General features: G+C 41.1%; 1 protein-coding gene across 3 annotated transcripts in view; it reads right to left on the bottom strand.

Annotated features, from left to right (window-relative positions):
- The window catches only part of DOCK5 (dedicator of cytokinesis 5), a 211,725-nt gene that overhangs the window by 48,594 nt on the left and 138,334 nt on the right, over positions 1-24,797 (bottom strand). For all 3 annotated transcript variants that reach the window (XM_041766771.1, XM_041766772.1, XM_041766773.1), the window contains exons 23-31: positions 20,496-20,607; positions 19,222-19,292; positions 18,515-18,621; positions 16,544-16,680; positions 13,420-13,515; positions 7,021-7,119; positions 3,664-3,758; positions 1,725-1,803; positions 240-340 (exon numbers count right to left, since the gene is read on the bottom strand). In XM_041766771.1, coding sequence (XP_041622705.1) covers positions 240-340; positions 1,725-1,803; positions 3,664-3,758; positions 7,021-7,119; positions 13,420-13,515; positions 16,544-16,680; positions 18,515-18,621; positions 19,222-19,292; positions 20,496-20,607 — 897 coding nt within the window. The remainder of the gene's footprint in view (positions 1-239; positions 341-1,724; positions 1,804-3,663; positions 3,759-7,020; positions 7,120-13,419; positions 13,516-16,543; positions 16,681-18,514; positions 18,622-19,221; positions 19,293-20,495; positions 20,608-24,797) is intronic.

Genomic DNA, 24,797 nt, shown 5'->3' with positions numbered 1-24,797 from the left:
TTAAAAATCTTTTAAAAGCCTTAAAAAATAAAATATTTAAAATTTCGATGACTGATGGGTTGAAAAGAGACATGATCCGAGGAAATTTGAAGTCTATTAAATGATGACATTAAGACACATCTCACTAACAACATGGGGAGCCCCTGAATAGTTCATTTCTGTGATACCAAAAACCCTGCTTTGAAAAGAAATGGAAAAATCACCTTCCTAATCATAAGCAAGTTTAAGAGGACACTTACTTTTTGACAATTTTGCTGCGCTTGGCTTGAGAGAAGGTTTCAAGCTGAAGGGATTCATGGGTGAGAAAGGCTACTGCCAAATGGAAGTAATTGTTCCAGAGCTGCTCAAAATTGATTGTGTGGGTGAAAAGAAATGGAAAATAACATTAGTAAGGGTCAGAGTAAAACGATGCCACATGGTAGAAATTTACTCACAGGGATTACAGAAAAAAAGCAAAATAAAATCCACCAGGCTTCTTTTTCTTTCTTGTGTTTCAATTATTCAGCTCTGAAAATGTTAACACTTACTATTAAGTTTTTTTTTTTTAATCCAGACTATTATATTTGTCTTTACTCCTGAGATAGGGCAAAACTGCCGCCAGGAAGTGCACCTATTTATAGTAAGTAGTTTGGCAATATGTATCAAAAGCCCTAAAATCCTGCCAAACTTCTGAAATAGTAAATACTTTAGGACTTTATCCTGGCAAAATAACCATGGGTATTTAAAAATATTTAAAGCCAGGAAGGCCTTCACAGTGCTATTTAAATAACAGAAGATGGAAACAATCTAAATGTTCATAAGAAGAATTTAGTTAAATAAATCATGGCCCGGCCATGACAGACCATACTCAGCCATTAATAATATTGTGAGAATATTTAGTATCATTGAAAAGACGATAGAAAAAAATTAAATTTAATAGGTTGCCAAAGAACTGCACGGCTTGATTCCATTTTGGCATATATATATAATATATATGTATATATATATATTATATATATAATGTCTAACTAGCAAATATAGGTATTTCATTTTAGCTTATATATAGACGCACACATACATATGTATATTTAAATGCATATATAATCTCCTCTTCTTAGGACTCTCCACTTTTAAAGTCCCACAGATATAAACAAAGCCACATGACACAGCAAAAGCAGGTCACCAACAAAATGTTTGAAGCACGGGAGCATGGAACTTGTCTACCTTCACCAGGCCTTAAAATGATGCTCTGTGCAAATAAATAATATTTGCTGGATGGATGAAGATGGAGCTAGGAGTCACCTGCTTCAACCCAGTTTGGATTTTCACACAAGTGTGTATGTGAATCTCTCCTTAGAAATGAAACCACCTGCAGGCAGAGGAATGTCTGCGTGCCCATCTGCAAGCACATGCGTTTATGTGTATTTGTGTTATGTTCACAGCAGAAGGTAGAACTATTTGTATTTCAATTTACTTCTTTTTGCTTAGCTATATTTTCTACTCTTACTTTTTTTTTTTTTTTTTACCTGTATAGAAAAAAAAATTATATAATAGAAAGAAAAAAATCAACTTGATTCTGTCTGGAGGAGAGTGATAGGAATGTATGCTTTAGGGAAAGGAGAAAAAAACAGGAAAACTGTTTGCATTTGAAAATGATAAAACTTGAAGTGATGTTTTCCAAAATGCCACAGTTGTCTCACCATGACTGAGAATTCAAGGAACCCCTTAGGTGAGGAGATGCTTACCTGAAGTTCAAAGCTTGTCTGATCCATGAAGAACCTTGTGAGAACCTCAGTAAACTGATTTATCGCACGGAGGAAAACCCTGTGGGAAGGAAATACCAGATGAAGAAGGCAACTTTCTGCTCTTCAGAACATCTCCCACCTACGTGAAAAACCAAAGCAAACCAAACCTAGACTCGGCAACATGAAACCTTTAGCTCTGTAAAGGTCATCAGAGACCAACACCAGAGCAGACTGCAGAGGACATTCAAGTCAAGTTTCTAGAACTGACTCCACAAGCCACTCAAGGCTGCATCACAATTTAGCCCCTGGAGGGTACAGCTGAGATGATCAACCAGGTCTCCTGAGCCTCAGAGAGGGCTCTTTGCACTCTACTGCCATGCTTCCGTTTTCAAGTTTTGCGATACTGATGAGAGTTTTTCTTTAATCTGTCTGCATGTAGTTGGGAAGGATTTTTCTAAATCGGTATGTTAACAACTCTTAGGATAATTTATTTTTAAATTATTTTTTATTCAAATTACCAACATATATATATAATACCCAGTGCTCATCCCATCAAGAGCCCTCCTTAGTGCCCATCACCCAATCACCCCATCTCCCCACCCACCTCCCCTTCTGCAACTCTTTGTTTCCCAGAGTTAGGAGTCTCTCACGGGTTGTCTTCCTCTTTAATTTTTCCCAACTCAGGTTTCCCTCCTTTCCCTTATAATCCCTTTCAGTATTTCTTATCTTCCATGTATAAGTGAAACCATATAATGGTTGTCTTTCTCCGACTGATTTGTTTCACTCAGCATAATGCTCTCCAGTTCCATCCATGTTGTTGCAAATGGTAGGTATTCATCCTTTCTGATAGCTGAGTAATGCTCCATTGTATATATAGACCACATCTTTATCCATTCATCTGTCGAAGGACATCCCAGCTCCTTCCACAGTTTGGCTATTGTGGACATTGCTGCTATAAACACTGGGGACTGGGGTGTCCTGTCATTTCACTACATCTGTATCTCTGATGATTTACTTTATTAATAAAGTTCACAGAGAACTGTGAACATTATCTGTATATATATAATTTTGAAATCTTATTTCATATATATGTTATATGTGTGTGTGTGTGTGTGTGTATATATATATATATATATATATATAAAATTCTGAAACTTTGAAAAAATATATATATATTCGGTTTACTTTGCTCCTATTCATCAAGTATTTGTTATGGTCCAACAACTACAAAGCACTGGCTTAGGTCTGTCTTAAAAGAGAGGGTTCCTGGTCTTAAGATGTTTACAACTTGGTGGGGGTTACTTGCAACATGTAAATCTAACCGTGACCCAACAAAGAATATGGACAATCCGGTGGAGGGGGTGTCAAAGAGGTACAGGACATTAAAGGAGGAAAATGCCACGTCCAGGTCAGAAAGGCTTCCTTTGGAGAGGACCTTGAATGGTGGCACGCTGACAGCTGGAGGTTGTGGGGAAGGCACCGCAGCAGGAAGATGCAGCCCAAGGGAAAGCATGGGACACGTCCAAGGACGGAGAAGAGGCCACTCTGGTTGTAGCACATGTTGTATATGGAGTGAAATATTGGAAGGTAAGGCTAGAAAAGCACGGTGAGCCAGGCCACAGAGGCTCTGCGTGGCATGATGATGAAGGCCACATGGAACCACGGGACGGTGGGGAGAGCCGAGACTGAGGATGGAGGGCAATCAAGAGACTACACCAGAGCAGGGAGCTTGAGGCAGAGCAGCTGCCAACAGCCCAGGGGAAAAGCAAGAATGCAAGTCCAGAACCAGCATCATAGCCACAGGAGGCTCCTTACTCTATAGAGCCCAGATGTCCCAAGAGATTCAACAGCATTTCCCAAAGGTCAGGTTACTGGTCATGGTCATGATAGCCAAGGATTCAGAGTCAAATGCCTCAGGCCCGATCCTGGGCCGTCTCACCTGCTCTGTGTCATATTCATGACCATCCAGTCTTTGGCATACACATTCTTTCCAATCAGATCCTTAAACATGATGAAAGTTTCCATGAGGAAGTCCTGCAGAGAACAAAGGAGGAATGTTTGGGGTGGGGGGAACTAGGTGACAAGAGGTAGCATGGACAGCATGAGAACAAGATGTCCTTTGCCCATAATTACAGCCTAGGTTTTTAATAAGGGTTTTTTTTTTGGGGGGGGGGGGCACCTGGGTGGCTCAGTGGTTGAGCGTCTGCGTTCAGCTCAGGTCGTGATCCTGGGGTCCTGGGATCGAGTCCTGCATTGGGCTCCCCACAGGAAGTCTGCTTCTCCCTCTGCCTATGTCTCTGCCTCTCTATCTCTGCCTCTTTCACTTTCTGTGTCTCTTGTGAATGAGTAAATAAAATATTTTTTTAAAAAATAAGAGTTTTTAAGGATCTGACAAGAACAAAAAAGCTGTCCACATTTTAGAAATAATAAAATTGAGTCTGTGAAAAGGTAAAAGACTGGCTTCAGGTTGTAGAAGCTGGGCAGTGGGAGAGCAGGAAAGAGAACTCAGGGTTCTGGACCCCAAATTTAGAGCCATGATGTCTTTAGTCCTCTGCTGTCAAGTTTGTCCAAACACATCTACTGCACTTAAAATGAATCTGCCGGAAATTGTGATACTTCTAATAACTCTGAGTCCAATTCTACTTTATTATTATTAGAACAGAAGAAAACCACTATAAATAAAAAGCAAAGTCATGATGCCTCCGATTCCAGGAATGTTCCCAGGGGTGGCTTGGGGGAAGGGTCCTGAAGGGTCCTTAAACAGCAATAGTTGGCAGTGGGTCGTGATGACAGTAATAACTAATAACAAAAGAACACAGCAAAGTGTCTGGAAAACAGCTCTTGTATTCAAAAGGGGGCTGTGATCAAAAAGCAACTTAGAACATTTTGGACTAAAATTCAAAGCTAAAAGTTTTGAAAGCTTTTTTATTTATTAGTTAGTTAAATTTAGACATTTTCCACTCGGATTCCTAAGTTGGAAATCCAGGCCAATCCCTCTGGCACTAAACCGCACAGTTCTATCTTATGAATTACATCATGTAGCAGAAGGAAGGCGGGAGCTGGGAAGTAGGCAGTCTGGGTTCGATCTCTAATGATGTTCCTCTGAGATGGTGGGCATGATGGCCAACTTCCAGCACTTTGGATGCCACACAGCACAGAAGTGGGAATGGTACTGGCTCTGAAGTCTGTGCCACGCTTGACTCTTCCTCCAGTTCAATGGAGAGTCCAACTTTTCTATCCTCAGTTCTTAAATCATACACATATTTCCTTAGTTTTAAAATGTTACATCATAGTCTCATATATTAATTATTCTATTGAGTCTCTCAAACCAGTAAGAATTTGTGATTTGTGAAGCAAGAATTAAGTTTAGAGGCCAGTTATCCACTTCTGATGCCGATTCTACATTGAACTCTTGGGAATCTAAATTAATTGGAAATAGCGTATAAGAAAGGTAATTCACAGATTATCCCAGGTCTTACTTTATCTCCCACTTCCCAAAGTCTGCCAAATGATTTACTCAGAAGCGGAGGGAAGGGAAAGGACAATTCGCTGAAAGTCAATGGCCTAAGCAGTACCCTGAAGGCTTGCCCCTGATGACAAGTTTCCTCATGGGGATAATAATCCTCTTTTAATTAGATAATACAGGGGAAAGAGCCTACCATTGTTCTGGAATGTATTGTTTTGTCTGCTTACTTAATGGAACTATATTGTCAAGAGCTTGAATTTAGTATAACTTCTCTTATTCTACTTAACTTTCTGAAGGAAATTTTTTAAAAATTACTATTTTTATGTTTATTTTATATGACAATAATAATAAAATTACTATTATAAATAGCTAGTCTTCATAGGCATCAACTACATGCCAAACACAGAGCTTGGTAATTATCAGGTTTTGATTCAACTGATACTCATTTACATTAACCCTCAAAATAGGTATGATCTTATAGACAAGGAACCTGAGCTTTAGTGAAGTTAAATAGCTGGCCGAAAATTTCACAGAAGGAAATAGAATGGCCAGAATTCAAACCCAGATCTGGATATTTTAAAGTCTGTGTTCTTAAACCCACTATACCTAGTGCCTATGGAGGGGACACGCTGCTAGCCCCCCATTTCCACCTCTTCCCTCCCTTCCTCTGTTCCTAATTCTCTTGCACTTGGTCTCTGTGGGCACAACTACATATTGCTATGAGTCCCTGTACCATGCTGCGGGCCAGAGCATGGCTTAAGCGTAGGTTCATGAAGGCCTCCAGATTAAACCACATGGTTCATCACTGGACCTACTCCCACTGCCATTACTACTACTACTACTACTACTACTACTACTACTACTACTACTTAGATTTTCTCTGCAGTTCCTTGTGTTTTCTTCCATCACGTGGACCTCACAGAAAGGAAGGCTATTGGCAGAAACGGAACTGGATATCCTCAGGTGTAAAGGCCACATCCTACCAGTATAATATAGGCAGAAAGTAAAAAATCTAGAGCCTAAAGAAGACTGGAATATGCACGGATGGTGGGAGATGGTCCACCACAAGGACTAGTGCAACGGGTCACTGAGTTGCTGATCCAGCTATGTCCGGTTCACTGCTTTACAAGATAAGACGATACTTTCAGGGACTTTTTAATAGTCACTAACAACACCCTAAAGAGAGGATCCTGGGGAAGCACCTGAGGCCCAGCTTTGCCTCTTAGGCAACTTTTGGTTGTATGCTAAACAGTCATTATGAGAACAATTTTCTTGGAGAATACAATATTGTCAACTGAAGGTGACAGACATTTGTCAGGGGGCAAATATCATCTTACAGATGTTGTAAGGGGCAAGTATTAACTCTTCTTGTTTCCCTTTCCAGGGAATACTGAAAAAGATGACATCAACCACATCTTAGAAGCAGTACTGTGCACATCTCTGCCTCCCAGAATCCTTGCCATGGCATAACTACTACCTCTGAAAAATGAGGTTCTCTTCTGAGAACAAGAAAGATCTCCCAAATGGTTCTAAATAAAGGTTCTCTCTAAATCCAAGAGACTCAGGAGGCAGAGTGAGGGCCTCTTGGTACATGTTTTGAGGTCTTCAAATGCTATCAGACGAGAAAATAAGAATCAACCCTTTCCTTTTTGTAATCATGTGGACAGCCATGAAGTAATGGAGATGAGTGAAAGAGAATTCTGGACTCATGATGCTCAGTTTTTCTTTCTTTTTTCTTCTTTCTTTTTCTTTCTTTCCTCCCTCCCTTCCTTCCTTCCCCCTGCCCCCAAATATAAGAAGTATAATCCAGATCCAACAAAGACAACTTACAATGATGTCTTGTCTGGTTTTGAAAGTGCTGATATAGTGGTTATAGTGGCTGTCGTCCATTTGCCGCAGGATCGTGATCATACAAGCAACAAAACTCCCCTGGAAGGACAGAAGAAACACAAATCCAACACCTCTTAGACCACCAGCTAACAAAACAAGATTTGTGCGCATGTACTTTGGTTATCTCCACCCAACTACCAAAACAGGGACCCCACCAACCTGGATACTTTCTGCATCCTAAAGGTCTAAAGGGCACATGCTTTGCTGTTTCTGCTTAAAACAACTTCCTTCTAGGTTTGAGTTGAGGAATGTGGAGGGCTTTGCTCACCCCTTTAATAGTACGATTTGCAGAATCCTGCAGGTCATCAGACACTGACTCTAAGATCTCAGCTAGATCACCAGTTAAAATACAACAACTCGAAGGCAAAAGAAACAAAAGCAAAAATGAACTATTGGGACTTCGTCAAGATAAGAAGCTTTTGCACAGCAAAGGATACAGTCAACGAAACTAAAAGACAACCTACAGAATGGGAGAAGATATTTGCAAATTACGTATCAGATAAAGGGCTAGTTTCCAAAATCTATAAAGAACTTATTAAACTCAACACCAAAGAAACAAACAATCCAATCATGAAATGGGCAAAAGACATGAAGAGAAATCTCACAGAGGAAGACATGGACATGGCCAACAAGCACATGAGAAAATGCTCTGCATCACTTGCCATCAGGGAAATACAAATCAAAACCACAATGAGATACCACCTCACACCAGTGAGAATGGGGAAAATTAACAAGGCAGGAAACAACAAATGTTGGAGAGGATGCGGAGAAAAGGGGAACCCTCTTACACTGTTGGTGGGAATGTGAACTGGTGCAGCCACTCTGGAAAACTGTGTGGAGGTTCCTCAAAGAGTTAAAAATAGACCTGCCCTACGACCCAGCAATTGCACTGTTGGGGATTTACCCCAAAGATTCAGATGCAATGAAACGTCGGGACACCTGCACCCCGATGTTTCTATCAGCAATGGCCACAATAGCCAAATTGTAGAAGGAGCCCCAGTGTCCATCGAAAGATGAATGGATAAAGAAGATGTGGTCTATGTATACAATGGAATATTCCTCAGCCATTAGAAACGACAAATACCCACCATTTGCTTCAACGTGGATGGAACTGGAGGGTATTATGCTGAGTGAAGTAAGTCAATCGGAGAAGGACAACAGTGTATGTTCTCATTCATTTGGGGAATATAAATAATAGTGAAAGGGAATAGAAGGGAAGGGAGAAGAAATGGTTGGAAATATCAGAAAGAGAGACAGAACATAAAGACTCCTAACTCTAGGAAACGAACTAGGGGTGATGGAAGGGGAGGAGGGCGAGGGGTGGGGGTGAATGGGTAACGGGCACTGAGAGGGGCACTTGACGGGATGAGCACTGGGTGTTATTCTATATGTTGGCAAATTGAACACCAATAAAAAATAAATTTATTATTAAAAAATAATAATAATAAAATAAAATACAACACAACAACTTGGGGATTTTGAGTTTCTTGTTTAGACAGGGTTGTAGTCCGTGGAGAAATGTGTGAAATAGCACTAATTTGATTTTGGAAGAAAGCAAGGAGGAAACAGAGATGATAAAACTGAGAATGGAAGAGCAGAGAGATAGGGAAATGAGTGCTCCCAGCTAGAGCACTTCAGTGTCATTCTTCTAACTCCAGAATCCTTCAGACTGCTATCTCCTGCAGGTTATTATGCACCTGTGATTATGGATGTGGTTTGAAGAAAGGGACTGAAGAGCTTGATGATTAACATCAATTTATATATTTTTAAATTTTTAAAAATATTATTTATTTATTTATTTATTATTTATTTATTTATTTATGATGATAGACAGAGAGAGAGAAAGAGGCAGAGACACAGGAGGAGGGAGAAGCAGGCTCCATGCCGGGAGCCCGACGTGGGACTCGATCCCGGGACTCCAGGATCGTGCCCTGGGCCAAAGGCAGGCGCTAAACCACTGAGCAACCCAGGGATTCCCCAATTTATATTTTTGATGTCAACAATTACATATTCAATGTGTTTTCCTCTAGTCCCACCATATTTGAATCACAGACTTAATTTTCTGGCCAGTGGGCAAATATCTAGGGGGAAATGCCCTCCTATATTAACAGAGTTATTTAAATGAATTGGCATAGAGAAGATGAATATACAACTATTTTTGGGATGGAGAAAATGACTTTCTAAACACAAAAACAATGAAAGAATACTCTCTGAATGAATGTCTTAGTCTCTTTGTTTAGAAAAAGTTTATTTTTCTAATTATAAAGCAATGCAAATTTACTGTCCTAAGGCTTCTTATATATAGTACCAAACCACATAGAGTTTGCATTCCTGTCAGTATCTAACACTACTTGTTTCTCCAGGCCTTTGCCTATTCTGGGTCTCTGCATTTTATTTAATTTCATTTTTGTTAATTTGCGTTTCCTTTCTTCTGAATTGCACATCTGTCTATTTGTTGGTTGGCCATTTATTTTTCTCTCATTTTGCTGTTTGCTCGTATTCTTTACCAATTTTCCTACTAAGATATATATATACATATATTTTTTTTTTAATGGTTTATAATAGGTATTTTTATACTAAGGCTATTAGCCACTGGCACTTATTTTACAAATAAGTTTTAGGGTTTGGCGCTTGACATTTAATTTGCTTATATACATATTTTCACATATAGGGGTTTAATATTTTTCTCTAATAAACTTTTTTTATAGTATTCTTTCCATTTTTGAAAATTCATAAATCTCTTTTCTCTTAAAAATAGGTCTTGAAAAATAGGTATAGGTGAAAAGAATTAAGAGTATACTTATCACGATGGGCATTGAGAAATGTATAGACTTGTTGGATCGCTATTTTGTACACCTGAAACTAATCCTGCATGTTAATTATAATGGAATTTTTAAAAGTATAGATTAATTTATGTTTTCTTCTAGCTGCTTTATTATTTCTTTTTACATTGACCTTTCATACCATCTGAAATTTATTTTTTTGGATAGAGCATGAAATAAAAGTCAAACTTTTTCCACACCGTTCATGTATTTTCCAAATAACATTTATTAAAAATCTTCACTTTCCCTATTGAATGGTAATAGAATTTTCATATAACCTGAAGTCTCTTCTTAAATTCTCTCAATTCTGTTCTGTGGATATATGTACTCTATTCCATTAGTCCAACACTATTTTAATTACTGTAGCTAATTATAATGTTTTCAAATATGACAAGCATATCCTCCACTATTACTTCAATGGGGCTATTCATTTAGGTGTATCTTGTATTGGTTTAATTTTTTAAGTTTTAATTTATTTATTCATTTAACTCATATTACTCTCATATTTTCATGACTAAATTGAATGGGATTTTTCTTTTATAATCTCTAAATAGCTACTGTTGTTGTAGAAAGGCCATTGAATATTCTCTGTTTATTCTAAAACTGGTCAGTTTAATAAACTGTTCATTATTTCCATTAAGATTTTGTTAAAAAAAAAAAAAAAAAGATTTTGTTAAGTTTCTTGGGTTTCCTAGAAATGGTAATCATTTCACTAAAAATAATGACAGTTATGAAAATTATTTTGTCACTTTTCAATACTCATACTTAGTAAATATATGCATGTGTGTTATAATATTGACTGGAATTTATAGAAAAATGCTAAACAGTGTTGAGATTTAACATCTTGATTCTCCTTTTTAGGAGAATAAATAGGTTGCCTGGTGATTGCATGTTAACATTTCCTTCCATTAATTTGGAATACACGTTATATTCATCATATATTTTGGCATTTTTGGACATAGTCATAAAGCTTTTTTCCTTTTATCCAACTGATGTATTTAATTAACAAATCCTTGCTGAAAATATTTTTTTCTCTCTTTTTTAAAGTAGGCTCCACGCCCAGTTCAGGGCTTGAACTCATGACCCCGACTGAGATCTAGATCCAAGTTGAAATCAAGAGTCAGATGCTTCACCTACTGAGCCACCCAGGTGCCCCTAACAGATCCTCTAATATTTAACTATTCTTGAGTATGAGACTCAACTATATTAAGCCACATATATCGATATTCATTCTTTTATTATTCATATTTCTCTTTGTGACTGTCTTTGTCTCTGTCTTTCCCTTGCTTTTTTCCTTCCTACGTTTATCTTTCTCCTGCATTCTTACTTTGCTTTTCTTGGCATCTCTACCACTCCCTGTATCTCAGCCATCACCACTCCCATCATCTTATTTGAACAGAAACAGGACAAGTATCCTGCTCCTTTGACATTCAAATCCCCACCCTTCTCTTTAAATACACTTAGCCAACATTCTTGAGTTGGTTTAAACAAGTAAGATAATGAGCAATTTCATTACTAAAAGAAGCTGAAGAGATAAATTTAAATTAAGACATGTTAAGTATTAGAAAACCAATATATCATTTCCTAAACAACATAGTTCTCAACCTACCTTTCTTTCTATATTCTTTAAAAACATGGCAGCAATGGATTGACAATAACAATGAATGGTATGTCTAGCGTCTACACCTTTAATAAGAGATCTGAATCCTTTATTATGTTTTTGATCACCTTGAATCTTAACCTAGTGGCTACTTCTCTACAATCCTATTTGGATCAGCTCTGTCACCAGATGTGAATCTTACAAGGGACATCCTGAGGTTTCTGCCCTGGCCTTCCCCTTGCCTCTGCAGAAAGGCCCCTCCCTATACCTCCACAGTACCTCCTCTACTTCTCCAAGTCTTTGTCCAATTTTTCCCTTCTTATGCAAACCATTTTTAATCACCTAGTTTAAATTTGTAACTCTCCCACCCTGATTGCCCTTATCTTGCTCGTTTTTTTTTTCCTTCATGGCATATACCTTATTTTTTGTTATTGTTATGCTAGAATATAAACTTCTCTAAAGTAGTGATTTTTGTCTATTTTGTTCATTAATATGCCTCCAGTGTCTAGAATTGTGCCTGGCTTACAGCAGTCTCTTGACATCTATTTGTTGAATAAATAAATGGCTTTTGTAAAAAAATAAAAAAAAATAAAAAATTTTTAAATGGCTTTTGGTTACTAAAGCCATTTGGGATGGTTCTTTTCATTCTGTTTTCTAAATGAGATCGAATTGTAGCTTTCGATATCATAAGTAAAAGATCCCTCATTTTAATGATGATACAGCATGGTCTTCCAACAGTTACCCCTGGTTGCAAACTACTTTTTTTTTTGACATCTAATTAAGGCCCAGCAGGTGGAGAGGAAGAGGCCAGAGCAACCTCCACATTTCTAAAAACATGCTAATCACAAATTCTTTCAAACATTTGTTTTTCTTAAAACCAAAAGGACTGGATGGTACCACAGGGCACCAATCTACAAGCATGCTAGACAGCAGTGGAAATATAGTGCGGGGGAAGATGGAAGTGATCAGAATTCCTCTCCTGCTGACTACAGTGCATAGCTGGAAAACATAATCTGGTTAAGCTGCCTGGGGTGAGGGCAGCCACCATGCGAGGCCTCTGCAGCAGGCAGGCTGCCTGGGACTCAAGACCCATTTCAAACCCCTGGTGTTTCTGCAACCTCAGGCAGATTTCTTAACCTCTCTCTGCAGGTTTCCTGATTTTCAAAAAATGCAGCTAAAGAAAGAACTACCTCCAAGGATCTTGTGTGAAGCTTCCATGAAATGTAAACTGCTTGAAATAATTTCTGGCAGATTAAACAAAAAACAAAACCCAGCTAATGACTACTACTTTATCATCACTACAGCTAGGAGTACTAATAGTGCTCCTGTTATCATTCTAACAAGGGTAGATCCAGACGAGCCTGTGCACCACATATTGAGAATCAGAACCCAGTTACTTGAGATAACAGAGGAAGCCACCACAAGCCTTCATCTTCTGCTCACAAAGCCTCATGTTTTCCTTAAATGAAATATTAAACAAATAGAAGAGCATGAGGTCAAATGGGTACTGAGCTTGCCTGCCTGGGTTGCCCACATGTTTCCATCTCTGCTGGAATGTATTACAACAGGCTTTGTCTAATCTTCAGTATGAGCGAGACAAGGTCCCCCAAACCCTTCTCCCTCAGCCCCTCCCATCACCCTGCTGGAGCCTTTTCTCTCAAGAGAAAAATTACTGCTAGAATCAAGATCTGCGGGCAGTTAGAACCAAGGTCATCCCATCATTAGGGAGGTCTGTGAAGTTCTAGGGACCACATATTTCCCAGGCAGCTGTGAGGCACAGCAGGCAGGTGGAGATTGTGGACCAGGACTGGGGCGAGTGGGACCTGTGGGAATCTGATCCCAAGACACTACTGGGGCCTCCCAATAGGCAGGTGGAACACTGGGAAGCAGTGGTGGCAGCGTGGTCGCGATACTCACGATATGGGGAGACTGTCGGCTCATCCCAATCACAGTCCGATTGATCCTTCTCAGCAGTCGTTCCATTATCTGCTGGATATGGGTCGCCGTGGGGCCCTGCACGGGGGAAACACAGGAATTGATACCACTTCTGACTCAGCTTTGCTTTTCCTAAAAAAAAAACAACCTTGGACAGGTGAGTTTTCTTTAAGTCTCATTCTTGCTCTTCCCTTCAAGCAATCTCTTGTCCAAAGGGGGGAAAATAAGTTCACAGATTACTATATACTGTTACTAAGGAATCAATTGAAAATGATTGGATATAGCATGTACAAGATGAGCGTGGGGATGCAGAGAGGATGCCATCCCAATAACCCAGGCCACACACACTCACTGCAAGTTCACTGTGGCCACCAACTCAGCATAGTTTTGGGGGGACCCCTCGCTGGCATGAGAAGTCAGTCCTGATGCTGAGCACATGGGGTGGCCCCGAGTAACTAGCCACGTGCATGGGAAGTAGAAGGCAAAAATTCAACGTTTTTGTCACCTTCTGAGTAGGAGGAAAAAAAAACCCAAGAGACTCAAGTCAAGGAGATTGCTATTGACTAAATCTGTTGAAAAGTCATATGCTGGGGGCACCTGGCTGGCTCAGTTGATACAGCATGTGACTCCTGATCTCACAGTTATGCGTTTGACCCCCGTGCTGGGCAGAGAGATTACTTAAATAAAAATTACTTTTTATACCCCACAAAAGTTATATGCTGGTACTCTACTGTCCCATGTGATGGTATTTAGAGATGGAGTTTGGGGAGACAATTAGGTCATGAAGGCAGGGCCCTGGTCTTATAGGGTTAGTGTCCTTTTAAGGCGACACACTAGAGAGCTTGCCTTTTCTCTCTCCACAGACACACTGAGGAAAAGCCATGTGAGGACAGAGAGACAGGAACTGTCTTCAGGCCAGGAAGGAGGCCCTCCCCAGGAACTTGACCACACAGGCACCCTGACTTGGGACTTCCAGCCTCCAGAACCATGAGAAATAAATATCTGTCATTTAAGCCACCCAGTCTTAGGTGTTGTGTTTTGGCAGCCTGAGAAGACTAACATAGGGATTTAATATTTTGACTCTGTCGTGTGTCACTTTGAGCAATTATTTAACTTTGTTGAGCTTCCGTTTTCATAGCTGGAAAAAGAAAGGTTCCCTTACAGGAATGAGCTGGGTTGATGTACACAACAAACAATGCTTCACAAATACATTCTTTATTTTTCCTTTTTTTTTTTTTTTTGGTGATTTGTACTCATTCAGCTCCAAGTTAGTAATATTCAACTTGTCTTTTCAAAGCCTTTATTCATTCTTTTTTCATGAGAGATATTTTGAAACTCCTAGTTAATCCTTGAAATAACTATATCACTGCTATATATATAGTTCCTGTTTTTTGTTTTGTTTTTCATACTCAACATTTTAAAATTTTATTTAAATTCAATTTATTAAAATATGCTATATACAATTTTATTAAAATGTCAAGTATTGGGGTGCCTGGGGGGCTCAGTCAGTCAAGCATCTACCTTCAGCTCAGGTCATGATCTTGGGTTCCTGGGATGAAGCCCTATGTTGGGCTCCCTGCTCAGCTGGGAGTCTGCTTCTCCTCTGCCTCTGACCCTCCCCCCGCTCATTCTCTCTCTCTCAAATAAATAAATATTTAAATAAAATGAAACAGTGTCCTGAAGTAGAAGAGATCTAAGAGGCCATCTAGAACAATTCCTACATGTTACAGAATGGAAACTGAGGCACCTGTAGATTTGTGTAAGGATAAAGAGCTACACATGCTAACACCGGCATCAGAAAACAAACACCCCGATTCTCATGGTTCTGATTAACTTTGGATCATATACTTCTAGAACACCGGAGCCCTGCCTAAACCAAAGTCTCTGGTACGCCTGTTGCCAACTATAGCTTGAGCTTCATTTTAGTATTTTTGATTACTGAGTCATAAGAGTTACTTTTTAAAAATATTATTGTGAGGAGATGATCAGTCACATTTGTTTATTTGTTGCAAAATCTCTGGTTTAGGAATCAAATCCCCTATCACAAAATTCCTTGGCGAAATTTATAATTTATGTGGTTTCTAGAAACACATTTAAGAAAAAAAAAAGGAAAGGGAGCATGACCTATAATAAATATCAAATAAATAATACAAATTGTTAAGGTGGGCTGCAGGGGCTCAGAGAAAGAGCCGAGGTGGGCAGAAAAAGCAATGGTGCTCTCCAGGATCCCTCTGGCTGAGGCGTGAACTAGCAGAGATGCAGACTTGCCCGTGGGAAGATGAGCGGATGAGGCAGGCTGTGGCCAAACTGGGGTGGACCTTGAAAAGTGAGCTAAGAATTTAGCCATGGGAAAAGGGACAGAGCGTTCTTCAATTCTTTTAGCAGAACTGAATCTAAAGATATGGGTGAGCAAGTGGGCTTAGGCAAAGCTGAGGGTGTTTCTCTGCTGTATGGGAACATTGGTGCCATGCAGCCATCGTGGGGGTGGGGAGTATGGTGTGTGCTCAGCCTGACACATCCTGCCAACTACCCCAGCCTCTGGAGGAGGCCATGCCTAGGCTATTGGCTCTGCCATTTCTAGAACAAGGTAAATTCAGGCAGATGCAGCCCCCGGGTTTTTGGGGAGGATGGGTGCCTAGGTAAGAGAGAAGATACGAAAACACATCCTTTCTACCAGGCTCCAAAAGGAAGGATCGATATCAGAGAGACTATAAAATTGAGAGCATCTCAGAAGCTCAGGAATATTAACAACAGTCCCGTCAACACCAGAGGTAAAGGAGGGCCCAAGTTTCTGAACAAAATGTCTGAACACGGCTGATTCTTCAAAGTCCCATCAGGGATCTCAGTGGTAGACAAGCTGGGAAAACCAGGCCACAGCAGGGGCCAGCAGTAAGCAGATCTCTCCTGGACCTAGATTTGCCGAGCAGGCTCTAGCAAGAAGCAGCCCCTCCGACCACCTCAAAACCAGCATGGCCTGCACCAGTACCAAGGTTCTAAACTGCCTGGGCGAAACCCTGAGACTAGGAAGGCTGTGAAGTCATCCTTACCCTAGGCAAAGGGACCAGCGTGTGCTGTGTGGTCTGCACAGGGTGACGATTCAACTCACCACATCCTTCCTGTCCAGCACTTCCAGGATGTTGCTTAGAAGCTGCGAGCTGGCTTCATGGTCGGGCTTGCTGGAGTTGTCATCTAACTGGCCACTGAGCTGGTCTATCAGCAGCGGCAGCAGCACATCTCTGCACTCTGCGGGAGAGAATGCACACAGCTCAGCAGCTGCAGCGGCAGCCCCTGAAATGCCCCGCTTCTGTCTGCAACTCTCCCTCCGCCTGATACCACAGCTGACCTCAGAGCTCCACCGAGCAGGAACACAGCACTGTAGGCATGGACCTTCGGGCCTCTAACTTAATTTTAAGGGCTAAGAAAATTACACCTATCATGGATACATGCAAAAATGTTTCAAGTATTCAACAATGTCTTTAGCTTACAAAAAAAAAAAATACGCCAACTTGACAGTTGAAGGCTAAGTCAAACAAAATGAGCAAATTAAGCAAGTTACGCTTTTAAAAAATGTTTCAAAATTTCCACCTAATGGAGAGAATTTACTCTGAAATTTGTGTAAATACCGCGTGAGCTTTGTTGGTACATTTCAATGTGTTTTAAGGACGTGCCAATCATGTCCTTTTGCAGGCTTCAGAAAATAAGAGATTATCTTTATCTATGATGGTTTCCTTCTGGAATCTCCTTCACTATTTGAAGACATTATTACGACGAGGCCAGATGTTCTGGACACTAACAGAAAGGACTATTAATAGTGAGAATACTTCCTCTAACTGGAACCACATAGTGCATGCTTGCTCTTGTGCTCAAACCCCCCATTTTTATTATTTTATATATCCTTTCTGCATGCTTAGGCAGAGATCTCATAGCATATTAAGATGTTTAGTAATAGTATGTTTTCTGCTTAAGAGCATTCACCAGCTTTGTGCACACCCTCAACTGTGTCCTTGTAACAGCTGGAATTTCTAAGCAAACATTCACAGGGTCAGAAGCTATCAGAGTCAAAACAGGCTACTGATAGGATCTAGTTCAAATCCTTCCTTCCAGAGAAACGGAGGCTAAGACCTACAAAGGCTCCTCACGTGTCTGAAGTTACATAGCTAGTGTGGGGCAAGGCCAGGAGGCCTGCCACCAATAACCCACTCGCCTTTCCCTATTTCTAAGGAGTCGTGCCAGTCCTCAACGCTCCAGGCAAAACATGCAACTAGTGGTAGTCCCTGAACTAATGGTAGTTCTCCAAAAGAAGTTCCCAAAGTGGACCCTCTCTAGCAAGTCTTGGATTTATTGGGCAAGACCAGGTATTGGACCTCTTTCCCATATTAGCTTTGGGACATGAACTCAGTGATTTAAGCATGGTGGCTACATACTTGCCCCTAGTTACAAAATGAAGAGTATTTCATCCATGTAAGAGTTTTCTCTCCTCCATGCCCTCTGCCCTCCCAGCAGTATGCTGGTGATTTGGCTCCCCCACTAAGCCTCCCCCATCCCACCCCCACCAAACCCATAACTTAGAGTGTTTGCCAATTTCTGTGGTGTAAACCACTGTAACCCATTTTCAGCTCCTCATGTGACATGACCAAACATGGAAGTTGAGAAGAGATATGCATAATCCGCTCTCCTGAGCCAGGATGAGTGGCACCAGCATACCCCTGCACTGCTACCTCCTGGCTTTTCAGGTTATGCAACAAATATAAGTCAAAGAAGACACATTTGCTTAAAAGAACCATCTTTCCTGCTTGCGTGCTACTTTCTGGGGTGCCCATTTTGAGGACAGTTCTCTAATTAACAAAAGACTGGACTGTTCTCATTAAAACATGCATGCTTTTATTCTTTAAGATCCCCTTAGAAATACTGAACACACTCTGCTCCTTAAAACTGGTTTCTCAGGAGGTCCCTAAGTCCTAACAAACTGCTGGTAAGGACATTACTGACATTAAAACAACAACAACAAAACAGCTGTTGGTTGAAGAAGGAGCAAGACTGGAATTTCAGTAAGCAGTAGTTTTGGGTGAAGACATACCTGACTGCCGGAAAAGATTGCTCTCCACTATCTTGGTCATGCAGTTAAGTTTCTGGCGAACTAACTGGTTGTCAGGGATGCTTTGAATGAACTTGCAGAAGAGCACGCTGCAGGAGAAATCCCAGAGGTCAGTATTTGCACTCTGTCAGGCTGAAGGTATCATTACGAGGTTCCCCTCTACTCTGAGATTCGGTGTGGAGAGTCTTCCCTGGAAAGCTCTCCCAGACGCCCTGAGAGTCTGCCCCTTGGAAGGAAAGTTGAGATTGTGTTCCACGCGCTATGGCGCTCGGCCTTAGGGCCGCCTCTGTTTAAACTGCCAAAGCACGGTCATGTCTATCTGGGCTTTGCAGACCTGCCTGAACACTTCACTTCTGCAAAATCCTTTCCCGGCTGACTCCACCCCAGTGTCGCTCACCATCTGACTTTGCGTTGCTGGGGTACTTAGGTATAGGGCTGGAAGCGTATTATTATGTACTTTCTCCTGTAGTTAATTTCACGTCTGCCTGTCTTGCTGCCCCAGAGATAAGGGCAAACCTCTCTCAGGGGCAGGCTTTGTGTCTTCTTTTATATCTTCCACAGAAACGAGCACAAGAAGGGGTTCAGCTAATATGGGTTAGAAGAACAACAGAAGGTGTAGCAGCCCAGGCCCCAGCCAAGAAAAGGAGCTACCCCTTTGTTAAAGTCAGCAAATGTGTTTTGCTATTTACCTGAGCTCAACGGGATCAAACACAAGTTTGACATCATTAATTATGCTGGGAAGGTACTTCAGAGCTGCCCCCTGTAAGAAAAATACCAAATAGCAAATTCAGTTGCCAAGCAGGATGAATACAGAATGTACTACTTAATCCCAGGAAGAAAAGGCTGGCATCTACATAGGGAACTGGACACAGATGCTCCTGCAGTCGAGAGGAGAGCTAAATGTTGCTAAATGCGATTTCTTAAAATCTTTTTCCTAAAAGGTCAGGTGGCACAGTTGTTTTTTTTTTTAATAATAAATTTATTTTTTATTGGTGTTCAATTTGCCAACATACAGAATAACACCCAGTGCTCATCCCATCAAGTGCCCCCCTCAGTGCCCGTCACCCATTCACCTCCCCCCCTCCCCTTCCACCACCCCTAGTTCGTTTCCCAGAGTTAGGAGTCTTTCATGTTCTTTCTCCCTTTCTGATATTTCCTACCCATTTCTTCTCCCTTCCCTTCTATTCCCTTTCACTATTATTTTTTTCCCTTTCACTATTATTTATATTCCCCAAATGAATGAGACCATATAATGTTTGTCCTTCTCCGATTGACTTATTTCACTCAGCATAATACCCTCCAGTTCCATCCACATTGAAGCAAATGGTGGGTATTTGACATTTCTAATGGCTGAGTAATATTCCATTGTATACATAAACCACATCTTCTTTATCCATTCATCTTTCGATGTTTTTGTTTTTGTTTGTTTTGCTTCCGTCATTACCAACAGATACTGTCTATTTGGAATTCGTTTTTTTTATCTAAGGAGGCTAGTTAAGATCTTGACATCTCCCCTACTAAGTGGCCCTAAAGAGCAAAGAAGAAATAATAAAGTTCAGATCTGAAGCCTCAGAGATTGCATATTTTACATTAAAAAACTGATAATGATGAACATGATGGTGACTTCGGGCTTCTGGGAAGAATGGGGGGAACTTAGCATAAAAACCTGTTGCCTATAACATCAGTATCAATTGGCTGCATTCACAGGGGCCACAGAAGCCATTCAAGGGATGTCTGAAAGGATATAGTTTGTCTTTGGCAAGCTGCCATATGAGAATACGAATGGACATAAAAGTTAACACACAGGTTTTCCCCCTTCCTTTCTATGAGTCATACTAAAGTTTACAGGCTTTCCACAAAAAAGGATTCACTTTGTTTCTCTCCCACCCTGTCCAGTTCTGCTGTCACAGAACATCCTCAGCAAAAGCATTAAAAGAGGCACCCAGGCTGATACCATGCTAACCTTGATCTTGACAGCTTCCTCCAGGGGCCTGTCCATTAGCGTATTGAAAGCAAGAAATAACTGGCGGATTGAATTATTAAATTCATCTCCATCTTCGCTTTGGCCATAAAATCTTAACAGGAGAAAGAGAAGAGCGGTCAGGTTTTCCATGTTTGGAAAGAAATTTTCCATTGCCCAAACAATGCTGGAGGCCTCTGCCTCCCTAGTTACCACTTCACACTGTGCAAAGGGAAGATCACAGGTACTCCAAGATGGTTTCAGGGAGAAGTCCAGTAGGCTGAGAAGATATTACCACCTGGATGAAAGCAGGTAGGAATTTCTACATAAAGTCCTACCATAGAGCTTCTACACCTGGTCCATAACTACTGGTCAGCCAGTTGGGAAGGATTCTCTTGAAGCTGTATGAAGCTGTCCATCCTAGTGGTGTATGGGCATTTCTGGCAGAGGAGGAAGAGCAGGAAGCTGCACAGCCTGAAGGAGCACAAGCACTGCACACATGCCCACCTTCCTTCACTCATTAGCAGAGCACCCCAATGCCGGAGACTCCCCTGGCTCACTTCCCTGACACATACTCTTGTCACAGCCTATCCTCCAGCATGACTCCTGTCTCCTCCCTCATTCTCCTCTTCCAATCATTCCATCTCATCTCCTCAAGCCCTGATCATCTGAGCTAAGGTTTCAGATAATGCGTAGAGAAGCTCCTCAAACCAGCAAGGTTCCAAACCCAACCCAATCTGCAAGTCTAGGCAGTGACATTCTATCTACTAAAGTGGCCACTTGGGTGGCGACCTACTCTAGAACAGGGCCTTGTGGCACACAACACACCTTTGCCTTTACTGGTTTGTGCTCATTTTTATTAAGGTACTTCTGCTTGTCTCCAGAATTTGTCCATCTGCTGAAAAGTTGGTTCTTTCTCATAAATAGAAATCAGAAGTCTCTGGCCCATTATTCAGATACACAAAAGTCCCAAATTGTATAGTCCAAGTGCATTTACAGTGGGTGGCAATATTACCACCAATTGGTCAAGAGTAGGGGTTATTTGAAACCAGGATTCTAGACACATCCTTTAGACACACGTACCTACATGCGCACACTTATACCTTATCAGGGACTCATGGAATGTAAACTCCTCTGAGAAAATCGTTCAGCCCGAGTTATTGGTCATTCTCAATTCACCCATTTAGCGGAATTTTAATTTGTAACTTAGTCCAAACAGTACCTCAAAATTAACATAGCCAAAGCAGAACTCCCTTGATTCACCTGCTCGTCTTTCAGTATTCCAAGTTTTGGGAGATAGCACCCAAAACATGGAAGTTACCCAGGGTTCTTCCCTTCCTCTCATTCTCCCACTGAAACTAACGACAAGGCCACCTTGCACCCTCTGCACCTCATTGGAGACAGAGCCGCCATATCTTACACTTCAACTACAACGGCCCATGGTGTACTCACCAAGGATTTGCTCTTTACCCATGATAATCCACTTTCCACCTAAGAAATGAGATGATCAGGGGAAATGCAAGCCAGATTTTACTATTTCTCTAACTGAAACCCTTCAACGGCTTCCCATTCCACTTGGATAAAATCCAAATTCCTTGCTATGGCCTACCAGATCCTACCTCATTTGTCATTTGCCTGCCACTCTCTATTGCCCCATTCTCATTCCCCATGCTCCAGCAACACTGGATTCTTGGACTTCTCACACAGGCCCTATAGAGCCCTTGCCTTGCCACTTCCTGCTCCCGCACTCATCCTCCCTGAGACCCAGGTGGCCTCCTCCTGCTTGGTCTCAACTCAAATGCCAACTCCTGGAGAGGCCTTCTCCCTCCCTGGTCATCCTCCCAGTAAGTCCTCTCCTGCCAGCCTTTACCTATCTGAAATAATCTAATGGTTTCTTTCTTCATTATTTGCCTCCCTGGCTTCAACACAACCCACAAGGACCATCAGAGCTGGAGCCTTGTTTACTTGTTACTAGACTTGCTACTAGACCCCCAGCACCCAGAGCAGTACCTGGCACCCTCTGTGCCAGGCATTTATGTAAAGGAGACTCGGGGCTCTTGGGTGGCTCAGCTGGTTGAGCATCTGACTCTTGGTTTCGGCTCAGGTTGTGATCTCAGGGTTGTGAAATCCAGCCCAGAGTAGAGCTGCACTAGACTCCCCTCTCAGCGGGGAGTCTGCTTCTCCCTCTTCCTCTGTTCACCCCACCCCCACTTGAGCATGTTCTCTAAAATAAATAAATCAGTAAGAAAAAGTGGGGGAGGGGACCAATATAAGACTGAGGCAGAGTGCTTAATGCTGGACCATGGGCAATTTACTATTTTAATTCTACCTCAGCCTCCCTAATGAAAGTAAATTGCAGTCAGGAAATGGGCTCTGAAGAGGAATTTCAGCTCTGAGGAAGGCAAAGGGGCAGTAGGGGGTGGAGGATGGTGGTGGGGGTGACATTTCATTCCTGCAGCTCCGGGACAGGGCCAGTAAACTGATTGATGTCTATCTGATCTAAGCAATCAGAGAATGCAGATTTCCAGGCTTACCTTCTCAGATCAAGCTCTTCTTTATGAGAAAAAAACTGGAGGAGTGTGGATAGCCATCAGCAGGTGCTCAGGGACCACATTCAACACAGCAACCCTTTAGGCAATTTCATGGGCTACTTAACCACCCTAATCTTGGCTTTTCCCTTGCTCTCCTTCTAATTTTTTTTTAAATTTTTATTTACTTATGATAGTCACACACAGAGAGAGAGAGAGAGAGAGAGAGAGAGAGAAGCAGAGACATAGGCAGAGGGAGAAGCAGGCTCCATGCACCGGGAGCCTGACGTGGGATTCGATCCCGGGTCTCCAGGATCGCACCCTGGGCCAAAGGCAGGCGCTAAACCACTGCGCCACCCAGGGATCCTCCTTGCTCTCCTTCTATATGATATTGAAAACAATGGCTCAGAGGTACTGCAACATTATGAAAGGGGGACACACTAGTGAATCAGCAATGGAAAGTATTTTTCAATTTCATAAATGAAGATCTCCTTTCTATGGTTTTATGATGATTTTTAATACTGGAAATCAGGGTTCACTATACAAACTTTCAGGTAAGGGAATATTCCCTTGGTGGGACACTCCAAGCCCTGAATTTCTGGAAATTTAATATAATTGCAAAATACAAGGAACTAGCTATGAAAGAAGCCTGTCTGAATGATTACAGAGATTGTGAATAAACCGCACACTGGGTAAACACTACTCGCTCCTGCTAGAGAAGGGGGAATTGTCATCCATCCAGCTGAACTTTTAAGTCATCAAACATTTTTAAAAACTGTAAAATTGTGCAAAATCACTGTGGAAACTTTAAAAATGGTGGAAGAATAAAAATAACCTGCTTAAAACCCTCTTACCTACAGTTTTATTCCTACTAAAATTTTAGTTCCCAAACCTATAATATTTTTGAAATGGTATCATACTGCACTTACATCTTATGCCTTAGTTTATTATTTAAGAGCCTATCACAGTTTATCTTCCCTCATTAACATACCCCTTATCATTCATCTTTGTTCACACCTGGTGGATTATTTTCCATCAGGTAAATTTTTTAGATGGCATATTACCAGACAAAGGCAGTATTTTCTTTTGCTTTTTTGTGGCTTTTGTTTTTGCTTTTTACTCATGGCACCAAATTTATGCCTTTAAAAATTTTCTACTATCAGTGTTAAAATGCACGACAAATTTTTATCCAATTTCATCAAAGGAAATAGATTTTTAATCTTTATCAAATGTATAGATAAAGGTAGTGTGTGTGTGTATGGTATTTTGATAGTAGAAATTTTTAAAAGTATATATATATAGTGGTGGGGGCAGCCCTGGTGGCTTAGCAGTTTAGTGCCGCCTTCCGCCCAGGGCGTTATCCTGGAGACTCGGGATCAAGACCCACGTCAGGCTCCCTGCATGGAGCCTGCTTCTCCCTCTGCCTGTTTCTCTCTCTCTCTCTCTTTCTCTGTCTTTAATAATTTTTAAAAAATCTTTAAAAAATAAAAATAAAAAAATAAAGAGAGTAGTGGGTAGGGGCAGATGGAGAGGGAGAAAGAAAATCCCAAGCAGGCTCCCAGTGAGTGCAGACCTCATGTAGGGCTCAATCCCAGGACCCCAAGATCTCAACCCGAGTCTGACACCCAAACGACCGAGCCACCCAGGTACCCTTGAATATTTTTTAAGAAATTTAATTTACCATTTGAATTTTTCTCTTATACATTGTCTGTTTATGTTTTCTATTGTTTAAGGATGTTTATCATTCTTTTGTTGATTGGTAAGAGCTTTTCATTAG

The sequence above is a fragment of the Vulpes lagopus genome, chromosome 8 (genome assembly GCF_018345385.1).
Source record: "Vulpes lagopus strain Blue_001 chromosome 8, ASM1834538v1, whole genome shotgun sequence".
Classification (NCBI taxonomy): Eukaryota; Metazoa; Chordata; class Mammalia; order Carnivora; family Canidae; genus Vulpes; species Vulpes lagopus.
This window is presented reverse-complemented; position numbering and strand designations above follow the sequence as displayed.